The sequence below is a fragment of the Balaenoptera borealis genome (genome assembly GCF_965194805.1).
Source record: "Balaenoptera borealis genome assembly, chromosome: 9".
Classification (NCBI taxonomy): domain Eukaryota; kingdom Metazoa; phylum Chordata; class Mammalia; order Artiodactyla; family Balaenopteridae; genus Balaenoptera; species Balaenoptera borealis.
The window spans coordinates 119,216,513-119,230,640 of NC_138873.1; the positions used below are offsets into that span (position 1 = coordinate 119,216,513).

The 14,128-nt window shown below is 39.8% G+C and overlaps 1 protein-coding gene across 4 annotated transcripts in view; it reads right to left on the bottom strand.

The window, feature by feature from the left end:
- The window catches only part of UBE3D (ubiquitin protein ligase E3D), a 202,016-nt gene that overhangs the window by 39,831 nt on the left and 148,057 nt on the right, over positions 1 to 14,128 (bottom strand). The window contains exon 10 of one of the 4 annotated variants that reach the window (XM_082405873.1): positions 3,789 to 5,694. The exons of the other annotated variants lie outside the window; for them this stretch is intronic. Coding sequence (XP_082261999.1) covers positions 5,485 to 5,694 — 210 coding nt within the window. The 3' untranslated portion in view covers positions 3,789 to 5,484. Of the gene's footprint in view, positions 1 to 3,788; positions 5,695 to 14,128 lie in introns of those variants that run through there. 4 annotated transcript variants of the gene reach the window in all.

Here is a 14,128-nt window from a genome sequence, read left to right on the forward strand (position 1 = left end):
TAGTTTTGGAAGTCCTAGCCATGGCAATCAGAGAAGAAAAAGAAATAAAAGGAATACAAACTGGAAAAGAAGAAGTAAAACTGTCACTGTTTGCAGATGACATGATACTATACATAGAGAATCCTAAAGATGCCACCAGAAAACTACTAGACCTCATCAATGAATTTGGTAAAGTTACAGGATACAAAATGAATGCACAGAAATCTCTTGCATTCCTATACACTAATGATGAAAAATCTGAAAGAGAAATTAAGGAAACACTCCCATTTACCATTGCAACAAAAAGAATAAAATACCCAGGAATAAACCTACCTAGGGAGACCAAAGACCTGTATGCAGAAAACTATAAGACACTGATAGAAGAAGTTAAAGATGATACAAACAGATGGAGAGATATACCATGTTCTTGGATTGGAAGAATCAACATTATGAAAATGACTCTACTACCTAAAGCAATCTACAGATTCAATGCAATCCCTATCAAATTACTAATGGTATTTTTTACAGAACTAGAACAAAAAATCTTAAAATTTGTATGGAGACACAAAAGACCCCGAATAGCCAAGTGGTCTTGAGGGAAAAAAACGGAGCTGGAGAAATCAGACTCCCTGACTTCAGACTATCCTACAAAGCTACAGTAATCAAGACAATATGGTACTGGCACAAAAACAGAAATATAGATCAATGGAACAGGATAGAAAGCCCAGAGGTAAACCCACACACCTATGGTCAACTAATCTATGACAAAGGAGGCAAGGATATACAATGGAGAAAAGACTGTCTCTTCAATAAGTGGTGCTGGGAAAACTGGACAGCTACATGTAAAAGAATGAAATTAGAACACTCCCTAACACCATACACAAAAATAAACTCAAAATGGATTTGAGACCTAAATGTAAGGCTGGACACTATAAAACTCTTAGAAGAAAACATAGGAAGAACACTCTTTGACATAAATCACAGCAAGATCTTTGTTGATCCACCTCCTAGAGTAATGGAAATAAAAACAAAAATAAACAAATGGGACCTAATGAAACTTAAAAGCTTTTGCAGAGCAAAGGAAGCTACAAACAAGACGAATAGACAACCCTCAGAATGGGAGAAAATATTTGCAAACAAATCAATGGACAAAGTATTAATCTCCAAAATATATGAACAGCTCATGCAGCTCAATATTAAAAAAACAAACAACCCAATCCAAAAATGGGCAGAAGACCTAAATAGACATTTCTCCAAAGAAGACATAGAGATGGCCAAGAAGCACATGAAAAGCTGCTAAACATCACTAATTATTAGAGAAATGCAAGTCAAAACTACAGTGAGGTATCACCTCACACCAGTTAGAATGGGCATATCATTAGAAAATCTACAAACAACAAGTGCTGGAGAGGGCGTGGAGAAAAGGGAGCCCTATTGCACTGTTGGTGGGAATGTAAATTGATACAGCCACTATGGAGAACATTATGGTTGTTCCTTAAAAAACTAAAAATAGAACTACCATATGATCCAGCAATCCGACTACTGGGCATATACCCACAGAAAACCATAATTCAAAAAGACACATGCGGGCTTCCCTGGTGGCACAGTGGTTGAGAATCTGCCTGCCAATGCAGGGGACACGGGTTCGATCCCTGGTCTGGGAAGATCCCACATGCCACAGAGCAACTGGGCCGGTGAGCCACAATTACTGAGCCTGCGCGTCTGGAGCCTGTGCTCTGCAACAAGAAAGGCCACAATAGTGAGAGGCCCGCGCACTGCGATGAAGAGTGGCCCCCGCTCGCCACAACTAGAGAAAGCCCTCGCACAGAAACGAAGACCCAACACAGCCATAAATAAATAAGTAAGTAAGTAAATAAATAAATAAAATGGGAGGAGTCATTGTATGCATTAAAAAAAAAAAAAGACACATGCACCCCAATGTTCATTGCAGCACTATTTACAATAGCCAGGACATGGAAGCAACTTAAATGGATAGGATAGACGAATGGATAAAGAAGATGTGGTACATATATACTATGGAATATTAGCCATAAAAAGGAATGAAATTGAGTTATTTGTAGAGAATGGATAAAGAAGACAAATGGATACAGAAGAAGTGGTACATATATACAATGGAATATTACTCAGCCATAAAAAGGACCAAAACTGAGTCATGTGTAGAGACGTGGATGGACCTAGACACTGTCACACAGAGTGAAGTAAATCAGAAAGAGAAAAACAAATATCGTATATTAATGCATATATGTGGAACCTAGAAAAATGGTACCGATGAACCGGTTTGCAGGGCAGAAATTGAGACACAGTTGTAGAGAACAAATGTATGGACACCAAGGGGGGAAAGCGGCGGGGGGCGGGTGGGATGAATCGGGAGATTGGGATTGACATGTATACCCTGATGTGTATAAAATGGATAACTAATAAGAACCTGCTGTATAAAAAAATAAATAAAATTAAATTAAAAAAAAAAGAGAATATGCCAAGTTAAAGAGTTCTCTGAACTCTTCCGTCCTTCTTTCCATTAATTCACCTGGTTTGGACTGTATGTGCCGAAACACTTTGGGAATGTTTCTAAGCCACTCTGCCCCATACCCACCTGCTCCTTTAAGGTGTGGTCTATAACCGAGGATGATCCTCTGGTTCGGAGAAGAAGAAAGAAATGCATCAAGTCCATTCTTTTTTTTTTTTTTAATTACTTAATGTGGAAGTTGTTGAAGTTTATTTTAAAGTTAATGGGTTATTTATTTATTTATTTTTGACTGTGTTGGGTCTTCGTTTCTGTGCGAGGGCTTTCTCTAGTTGCGGCAAGCGGGGGCCACTCTTCATCGCGGTGCGCGGGCCTCTCACTATCGCGGCCTCTCTTGTTGCAGGGCACAGGCTCCAGACGCGCAGGCTCAGTAGTTGTGGCTCACGGGCCCAGCTGCTCCATGGCATGTGGGATCCTCCCAGAGCAGGGCTCGAACCCGTGTCCCCTGCATTGGCAGGCAGATTCTCAACCACTGCGCCACCAGGGAAGCCCCCATCAAGTCCATTCTTAAAGGTAGCCTCTGCTCAGGATCAAGTGAGTGTGTCTTCATTTCAGCAGAATTCATTTCTGTGAACTTACTACTAAATAGTAGAATCACACGGGTGACTGACGATCAGTGTCCTTCATCACAAAGGGCTTGCCATCTAACTGGGGAGAACGTTTTAAGCCCAAAAGGCCATGACATCATGCAGCAGATGGAAGAATCTGAAGGGTGAGGGAGAAGCAAAATGCTGTGGGGGAGCTCGCATGGGGATAACTAATTTGACCTTGGAGAAGATGAAAGGTTTTGAGAAGTGGGAGGGGGTGTTTCAGGTAGGAGGCACTCTATTAACAAGGGACCAAGTGGAAGTTAGAAAGTGTATGGCAGGCCATGGCAAAGTCTGGTCCACGGTCTCAGAAATTTCACATCAGTGAGGAGATAAGGACAAGGTAAGGCTGGAAAGGTAGGTTGGGACCCGATCGTGGAGGACCTTGAAAGCCAGGCTGAGGAGACCCGACAGGATTCTGAGGCAATTCTGCAGCAAGCCACAAAGTTTTGAGGACAGTGATATGATCAGAGCCCTGGTTTCTGAAAATATTCTGGCTGACCTCTGCAGGATGCACTGGGGGCTTGGAGGAGGTACAGAGAAAGACACGTCGGTCGGTAGGTGGTTGCAGCAGTCCAGGTGAGACTCCCAGGTGAGAGGGTGGGAAGCAGAGCAGCAGCAGCTGGGTTGGGAGAAGAGGGCAAAGAGAGACTTACAGAGAAGAAGGGTGGTGAGGGAGGGCTCCAGCCTGGGTACCCAAGTGCAGGTGATGATGCTGCAGCCTGGATACCGACAGCCAGGGGAGGGTTGCCCAGGAAGATGGAGGAGACAATGAGCTTGGTTTTCAGACCAGTTGGATTTGAAGGGCAGACACTATATTCATGTGCAGATGTCCAGCAAGCAATTAGAAAAAAAGGGCTGAGTGCTCTACAGTTTCCAGATTATCTGTCACTTCTCTACCGCTCTCTCTTCCTCCAAGAAAGGACCTCTCCTCTGACATGACTGAAAGGTTACACATAGCACTGTGGATAAGAACTCATGCTCTGGATCTGACTGAGCTAGAGCCCAGTACTAACTCTGCCACTCTCTAGCTGTATGACCTTGGGTGAGTCATTTGATTTCTCTAAGCCTTGGTTTCTTCATCTATAAAATGGTGCTCACAAAAGTATATTCTGTATAATGTGGGTTTTTTAAATATATTTATTTTATTTTTTGGCTGCATTGGGTCTTCGTTGCTGTGCGCAGGCTTTCTCTAGTTGCAGGGAGTGGGGGCCACTCTTCGTTGCAGTGCGCGGGCCTCTCATTGCAGTGGCCTCTCTTTGTTGCAGAGCATGGCCTCTAGGCATGCGGGCTCAGTAGTTGAGGCTCGCGGGCTCCAGAGCGCAGGCTCAGTAGCTGCAGCACATGGGCCTAGTTGCTCCGCGGCATGCGGGATCTTCCTGGACCAGCGCTCGAACCCCCATCCCTTTCATTGGCAGGCATCCGGATTCCTAACCACTGAGCCATCAGGGAACTCCATAATGTGGTTTTGACAAACCAATGAATTAGTACCTGGTATATTGTAAATGTCTAAAAATGTCACCTGTTATTAAACCAGATGACTTACCATTCCACAAACATACCCCAACTTTCCTACCTCTGGTCATCTGCCCCTGCTGCTGTTCTCTGCTTACAATGTCCTCCTACCTGAGCCTGACCCATCCACTAACAGATATCATTCCTCCTGTTCACCTTGCTCCCTACTCAAGATCTTGAAATCTTATTTATCCTTGACTCTAAGAGCTGGGGTTGGAATTTGGAATTAAGGAGATTGGAAGAGTTTGCACACTCACTGTGATGATTAAACAAAGTCTTGGCTGGCTCACAAGGGGAAATGCAGACTTTATTCTATGACAGAAAATACTCTGATTCTGTGAGACTTTTCTAATACGTTTTATTTAGTTATTTATTTAGAAAAAATTTACTTATGTATTTATTTATTTTAGCTGTGTCGGATCTTAGTTGTGGCACAAGGGACCTTCGTTGAGGCATGAGGTATCTTTCGTTGTGGTACATGGGCTCCTCTCTAGTTGTGGCGTGTGGGTTTTCTCTCTCTAGTGGTGTGAGGGCTCCAGAGCTCGTGGGCTCTGTAGTTTGCAGCACGCGGGCTCTCTAGTTGAGGCGCGTGAGCTCAGTGGTTGTGGTGCTTTGACTTAATTGCCCCGCGGCATGTGGGATCTTAGTTTCCGGATCAGGGATCAAACTCACGTTCCCTGCATTGGAAGGCGGATGCTTTACCACTGGACCACCAGGGAAGTCCCCTAATATGTTTTAATAGAAGGATCATAGAGCAAGCATCTCGCCAAACACAGCCTTTATCGAGTATGAAAAGGAGAAAAATGAAATCTTGGGAAGCCCAGACAAATTTGGTGCTGTCTAATGTTTGCTATCCTTTTATCTTTGTGAAGAGCTGAGTACTTTTTCCTTGGCACTTCTGTTTTGGTTTCCTCTTTGGGAGCATTTTCCCAGAGAGAAAGTGCTACCAGCCAGTTCTTTCCTGTTACCTTCCACCCACGCTTTGTTTTGGCAAAGGTAACCTGCCTGGGAGCTGCAGGAATGCTGCTCTGCACACCTCTCGTGCCAAACTGGAAGAGACGTTGTTTTCTGTAAAATTAAGATAAGAGTTCAGAAGGGCCAATCTGCTTCAAAATATGATTTTAACCATTTTTTAAGTTAACTGAAACAGTAGCTCCATGTCATTCTTTGGGTTTCTACTTATTACAGTATCTTTCTTTTGTTTTCCAACAGTTCCTATAGCGATAGAATGAAAATAACCTTTATTTTTTTTTCCAGCTGCAAAGAGAGAACTATAAATTATTCCTTACCCTAGTTTCCTTTCAGCACATACCAAAGCCCGTGCTTACTCTGCCCCAATAAATCAAAGCTTCAAAAGGGCAAGCCAGCTAATCAGAGAACACAGCCTCCACTAACTAGACAATGAAATCCTGCGTCTGTCATCTTTGGAATTAATAAGAGATAAAGTGCCACTTTACACAAAGTTTCCAAACCAGGTCAGGAAAGAGTCAGGACATAGAATGGATTTGCAAACCTGGTCATTATATTCATGTAAGAAGATATAATTCAATCAAGATTGAATTTTCATCTGCATTTCATAGCCATGGGTTAATGTCTTCAATGCATTTTCAATAGAACCAAAGACTTAATCATTTTACTTTTGAAAAATATATTTCCAAAAGAGAAATATTTTTGAGCTGATAAGGAAAATGTTTCTAAGAGAAAGTGATATTGAAAATAAACCTTGAAGGATGTAGAAGTTTTTAACAGAGATGCACAAACATTTTGTAAGAATGGATAGACTCAAATCATAGGGTCATGCCCTATTGATCTAACTTTTCTAGTTTTCCAATATTATTGTCCCCAATAGAGTAATTAATGAAGGCAACAACTGACTGAATGCCTTCTCTGTACCAGGCACCATGTTGAACACAGGGTTAAGGAGACGAATAAACACTGGACCTGCCCTCAAGGAGCTTTTAACCTTCAAAAAGTTCTAACTCTTGTTTAGCTTTATTACACAAAATAAAACACAAGAATCATTATAAATTGATTCTGAAGTTCAGTTGGAAGCTCTACATGAAAGTTTTGCTTCATAGCAATTTTCTCTGAAAATAAAATTGAATGACCTAAGATACAAAGAAGATAGCTTTACTTTTTCTTCTTAATTTTCATACTCTTTTAATTTAAAAAAATTTTTAATGAATAAATGCGTGTAACATTATATATGGTTAGGGTGTGCAATGTGTTACTTCGATACGTTTATATTCTCATATTGCCAATGTAGTGATATTTATCACCTTACACAATTATAGTACAATATTATTGTCTATATTCATTGTACTGTGCATTAGATCTCTATGGCTTATTTATTACTCATTATAAGTTTGTACCCTTAAACACCATCATCTTATTACCCCAGTTCTCAGCCCCTAGTGACTACCATTTCACTCTGTTTTTTACAGGTTTAACTTTTTTATATTCCACATATAAGTGATATCTTACAGTGCTTGTCTTTCTTGAAGACAGCTTTTCTAGGACAGAATGTAATTGCAAAAATCAGCTGGATTCCATAAATTTTCACCATAACCATAGCCACAAATTTAGTAATTCTACACAACTGCTTGAAAATTAAAACAGAAGAAAAAATTGGTTAATGCTTAAGTTACAACACTTCTGTAAAGGTAGAATAGTCAAAAATATATAAATGTATTGGAGTCCCATCTTCATCCAAACAGTGGCAACATCTGGGTCCAAGAAACTTCCTGGGAGAAAATCATTTCAAAAGAAGAGAGAATTCTGCATGTGGGCTTGGTTCAAAAGTGGCATTTTAGTGTGTTGTACTCAAAATTTGTCTTTAAGTCCAGCTACAGGATGGGGACTTCGAATTTTAAAAATTGATAAGCAATTTTTACTAAAAACAAACTATAGACACTGGGGTGCAGGGAAACACTGCTTTGGGATTTCTGTCACAAAGTGTAACACAAAATGGAGACACTCAACATTCTCCTACTTCTGCATCCTACACAGAGGACCATTGGCTTATCCAAGTTTCAGAGACAACTGCACCCTTTTGCTCCAATGGGGGGCATCCAGGAATAAGGGACACCATGCTCACAGACAACAGCCCCACCATGGACACCTTAGCAGTGGAGATCACCAGCACCAAATGATGCTGGATAAAAGAAGAAGAAACTGGCAGATGCCATAGGGTAGGTGATAGCTGGTAGATGATTTATATGATCACCACCTAGATACAGAAAATTTTGCAGGGAGCTGCAGGACTTTCAAGAGCAGGTGAAGATAAGAACCAGAGAACTACAGTTTATTCTTGCTCGTCTGACCCCATTTGTCTACTTCCCTATGCTTAAGTTGACTACAGTAGACTACATAAACATATGTTACTCAAATATTAGGTCCTAGTTCATTTCAAGAATATGCTGAATTATTCTCTAAGAAGAAAAGTGATCACTTATCTGAAATTTAGTAACATATTCAACAACTTCTTTCCCATCTGTGGTATTTCTGGTTGAGTACTCATATTTTACACTGCTGCGACCCCAGAGCCTGATGCTTGAACATAAGGGAGGGAGAAAAATACACAAGAAAATTAAGAATATTAGGGAATAAGGCTTGTTCACCATGAAGACTCTACCCTGTTCTCCTGAGAACCAGTGGCAATGAACAATGAAAAAGAACTCCTGTTACTTTTGGAAATTATATAAAAGGTAAATTGAACTGGTCAGAAACTTCTGGGCTGGCTTCATTTCCTCTCTTAAAGAGTTTTGCAAAAGCTTTTCTGCTCACAAGAGAATACTGAAAAAGAACTCATTGTAAAAAGTCTATGCGAAAGTGCTGAGAATGGGTTATCCTGCACCGTGGTAGATCAGAGCTGACTGCAGATGGAAAGTATGTATCCTACTGTACTTTTAATGGCCTTCAAAAATAATTAAGAACTGAACAGGAAAAGCATTGATGAAGTTCCTCCATCAAGACTCTCTTTGACAGTTTTTTTGGAATTGGAAAGTCTCTTCTTGTTTGTAACGATAGATCTTCCTTTTCTTCTCAATCTACTGGGTGCTCTGCTACCAGCTTAATTTTCCTAATGTACCACCTTCACCATGTCATTCTCCTGCTTAAAATCTCAGAAAATAAATTTCATAGGCAATGGGAAGGAGGAGTGGCAAAGAATAGCTAATAGAATAATAGCTAATAGAATAATAGCTATAGCTAAAATGTATGGTGCACGGTGTGCCAGGCACTCTTCTAGACACTATGAGTATGTTAACCCATGTAATACTCAAAAATCCCTATGACATAGATGCTAATTTTTTTTACCTCAATTTAAAGATGAGGTTACAGATGGCCAAAAAGCACATGAAAAGATGCTCAACATCACTAATTATTAGAGAAATGCAAATCAAAACTACAATGAGGTATCATCTCACACCGGTCAGAATGGCCATCAACAAAAAATCTACAAACAATAAATTTTGGAGAGGGTGTGGAGAAAAGGGACCCCTCCTACACTGTTGGGGGGAATGTAAATTGGTACAGCCACTATGGAGAACAGTATGGCGATTCCTTAAAAACCTAAAAATAGAGCTACCATATGATACAGCAATCCCACCCCTGGGCATATACCTGGAGAAAACCATAATTCGAAAAGATACATACATCCCAATGTTCACTGCAGCACTATTTACAATAGCCAAGACATGGAAGCAACCTAAGTGTCCATTGACAGAGGAATGGATAAAGAAGATGTGGTACAATGAGAAGCCCGCACACCGCAAGGAAGAGTAGCCCCCGCTCGCTGCAACTAGAGAAAGCCCTGAGAGCAGCAATGAAGACCCAACGCAGCCAAAAATAAATAAATAAATAAATTTATTAAAAAAAAAAAGATGTGGTACATATATACAATGGAATATTACTCAGCCATAAAAAAGAACAAAATAATGCTATTTGCAGCAATATAGATGGACCTAGAGATTGTCATACTGAGTGAAGTAAGTCGGACAGAGAAGGACATATATCGTGATATTGCTTATACGTGGAATCTAAAAAAATAGTACATATGAACTTATTTACAAAACAGAAATAGAGTCACAGATGCAGAAAACAATCTCATGGTTACCAGGGGGGAAAGGGAAGGGAGGGATAAATTGGGAGATTGGGATTGACATATACACACTACTATACCTAAAATAGATAACTAATAAGGACCTACTGTATAGCACAGGGAACTCCACTCAATACTCCGTAATGACTTATATGGGAAAAGGATCTAAAAAATAGTGGATATATGTATATGTATAACTGATTCACTTTGCTGTACATCAGAAAAGTAACACAACATTGTAAATCAACTATACTCCAATAAAAATTTAAAACAAAACAAAACAAAAAATAAAGATGAGGTTAGTAACTTGCTCAAGATTATAGAGGTGACATTTCAACCCAAGCAGTCTGACTCTAGCGCCTTTCACTCTTAACCACTGCAGCTAAATCCCAAATCAGGGGCACAGAAGAAAAATGTGTCTCTTGTTCATGTTGTGCTCAATCTGGAGAAGTCAGAAGGAAGAGTCTATGGTTTCATGATGGCATTCAGTGCCTTCCACCATCTAACAAGAACTCTTTTTCTATCTTATTCACTCTTCCATCTCAACTCCTCCAAACTAGCCAAATGTTCTTAATATCCTGAAATGCTCTCCTTCCTGAGTGTCTCCATCTTCCTGTCTTTACAAATTTCATGATCATTTAAGGCCCACATCAAGTCCTGCCTCATCTAAACAAGGACATCTTCTCCAGCCATATTCATTGGGAGGGACCTCTTTGAACTCCTACAGTCATTGCAGTCCACACCAGGGGTTTGCTCTCATCACTCATTTGTGATGGAATAAAGCAGAGGAACAAATAAATACAAGTATCGAAACAGGCTTTTCTAAAATTGCCTTGAACAATTATCACAAGGTTGGAAAGAAACATAGGAAATGTGTTTTATTGATCGAGTCTCTTTGTTTCCTCTAGTGATTTCTAACACATATATTTCCAATTGGCTCATGATTTCTTTAAAAAAATTTAAAAATATATTTCAACTTATTTTTCTCTTAATTTCAACCATAAAACAGCATCTTCTGCTGTGCTAGATGAGATAGAACCTTGGCCACTTTTTCTTTTCTTCTTGACATCCCTTCTCAGGTTTAAGTGAATTAAAATGCAGAATTTTAGTTCAATTCCTTTGTTACTTTATGTACCTTATTTCAAGAATTCTTTCTTAACATTTGCACTAAACTTTGTAATCCTATGAACAATTGAGAGAATTTATAGTGACCTCTGTCGAGTTTATTATTCAGAATATTTGTGGGGATGGTATACTCTCTGAGTCCAATATGTACTATTATGGAATGATGACTAATTTTGATACTGTCACCATTCTATGAAGACAAAGTTTCAAGAGAAGAGGCCACACCAGTTTCCAATCCTTAAGCCTTTTTTTTTTTAATTGGAGTATCATTGCTTTACAATGTGATGTTAGCTTCTGCTGTACAACGAAGTGAAGCAGCCATATGTACACATATATTCCCTCCCTCTTGGACCTCCCTCCCTCCCATCCCCCCCCCCCCAATTCCCGTCCATCTAGGTCATCACAGAGCACCAAGCTGACCCTTAAGTCTCGATTCTGGAAGGGAGTATAGGAGTAACTAAGGCACGTGCTTCTGGTTCATTTTGCTAGAAATGGTGTTGCTTAAGGACGGATGGGGAAGGGGGTGGGAAATGTAAAGGGAGATACAGGTCAGAGATCTGTTTCCTGTTTCCAAGCACTGGTTTCCTAAGACTCAATGAAGAAACAGAGATTCCATTATTTTATGGGCACTTACAAAATGGTTTGCTTCTATAATTCCTTTCCCAGCTTAAGTCTGCAGAAAGCCTGCCAATGGCCTCCTCAAGCCTGGAAGGGTTCTGGGCAAAGGGTAACAAGTCCCATTTTTCTTGAGTTTAGAAAAGGTTCAGCCAGAAACTCCAAACAGGCAATTTACTGCTGCAATCGTTTTGAATTAGGTTACCTACTTGTTCCCAATTTAGGTCTTTTGGTAGATGTACTGAAATTTGCAACCAACATACTGATGGAGTGTGTATAAACAAACTTTGGCCATAAAGATTCTTCTCATTTTTTTGCCTCCAAAACAAATAATAAAATAGGAGGAAAAAGTTTTAATCCATGAAATGTTAAGAGATCAAATAAAAATATTAAAGAAAGGCTGTGGAAGGTCACAGATAGGTCTACTACAAGGCAGAAAGGGGACACAAATCCTGCACTCTGCTAATTGTACCCGGTAGCCTAAGGACCCTAGAATAATTGTGGGCCCCTGAAAATGGGTTTCTTAATTTATCTATAACAGGATTGAGAATGAATTAGTTTTGTCTATTCCTCAATGAAAATGGACTCATGTTCTTAAAAGAATATTAGGATAGGTTGGATGCTTTTTAAAATGTTTTGACAAAATGTTTCTCTTGTCATTTTTCTTAAAACTAGAGAATTTACCTCTTAAAAGAACTTATTTCCATGTAAGTCCCCCCAACTTTTTCTCCCAGATTAAGGAATGATGAGCTCGATTCAATAGATAAAAGCTGGAAGCATCTCAAGAGGCAAACGAAGAGAAATCGTTATATTAAGTCACACTGAATGCCATTGAGTATAAAGATTATTTAAGAATGTGTAGAACGCTTAGATAAGCAGTTAGTGGGAATCACCCCTCTGATGTGTAAGATAAATGTTAATGCTTTTCTAACTCCAGAATAAGATGTACCAGTCATCCCCACATCCTGAATTACAATGAAACATGAGTCCCAATTAATCTTTGTTATATGCTAAGAACAAAAACAAATGTTACAGGGTCAGCAACTAGGCTGGCTTTTTCTATGCAAAACCATTTAACCTTGTCAGCACTTTTTACTACACGGGCTACTGATGGGTTTAATTACCAAAGTGGTTACTACAAAGCCAATTTCATCTGAGTTCTAGTCGGCTCTTCTGCAATCAATGAAATCAAACAAGCTTTGCTAACACTGGTGTATCTTGTTTAGTCAAGCTACTTTCGGCAAAATGATGTAAGTTTGTGGTTTCTACTCAATCTGTTGGCATTTAATGATGTGTCTCCACAGTCACTTTTCATGGAATTGAAATATTTTGTACACTTTAGGCTCAAGTTGGACCTCCCTTCACTCTCCCTTTACCCAGTTTTTTCTTATTGTATTTATTATTTTTAGAAATTATACTATTGTATAACATAGCATTTTACAATAACATATAGTACTTTTTCGGTCAGCTCCCCCATGAAAATGTAAGCTATGTGAGGGTAGGGAACTTTGTTTTATTGATTCCATCTGTTGTACCCATAACTGTGCCTGGCATGTAAAAGGCATTCGATAAACACATGTTAAATGAAGAAACCTCAGAGACTGGTTTGCCAAAATGGGTGGCCAGTAGAAATGTTCAACAGGATCTATGTACTGTAATTATACTAGATGATAATAGGTTCACAAAACCACTTATTTAAGCGATATGTGATTTAATAGATAACCACTTTGTCAACTTAAAAGAAAAAGCACACAACATAAGGGTTGTGAGTTTAAGTTTTACTCAGGGTCTTATTGAGGACTATAGCCCAGGAGACAGCCATTCAATTAGCTCTGAGAAAACTGCACCAAGGAAGTAGGGGAGTGGCCCATTTATATACGACTTCTGGTGAGGTCATACATGCAGTCTAGCACACACCTTGGTAAAAGATTACTGCTAATCGCAAAGAATAGATATCTCAAGTTCATGATTTTAGTGCCTTCCTATGTATGGAAAGATGCAACACTCTGGGTTCATAAAATTCTTCCTGAGATATGCATCTAACTATCTAAGGAGGCTGCTTGTTTAAGCACAGAGTGCCTCCTCTGGTTCTCCATCCCGAATTCCTCTCAGGGTGCACTGCTGGTCAGCTACTGCAGTGTGTTACCACATAACCCTAGTAGGATGAGGGGTGAGCGATGCTCGTTGATCTTATTTGTTCACAACTTACTTAAGTGATTTAAGTTTTTAGATATTAAAAAAACGGACTGGAAATTGATATTTTACTATGCTTCTGGTCCTAGGTAACCTCTTACTGTTCAAAATACTCAGTACCATTATCTAGGAATGCTATGGAATAGATTCTGGAATTGTATTCACAAGACACAGGAGGCTAATGTGGAACGATTTTCAAGGGCCAACATTAAGGCTGTACAGCCTGTTTCAATTCTCTCTAGCCCTCCTAACGTGGTTTACTAAATTCACACACACAGAAGCAATTTTCTCTGTACAAATAGGAAGTCGGATAGAAAGTCTCCCATTTCCCTTGTTTTCCCACCCCCTGTGGCCCCAAAGAAATAAACTCTCCCAGGTTTAGACATGTTATTCTCAGGCCTACCCAGTGACTTGATGTTTACATTCAGCTCACTCTGGGCACTAGCTGAGCTGTACTGGCACCCCCCC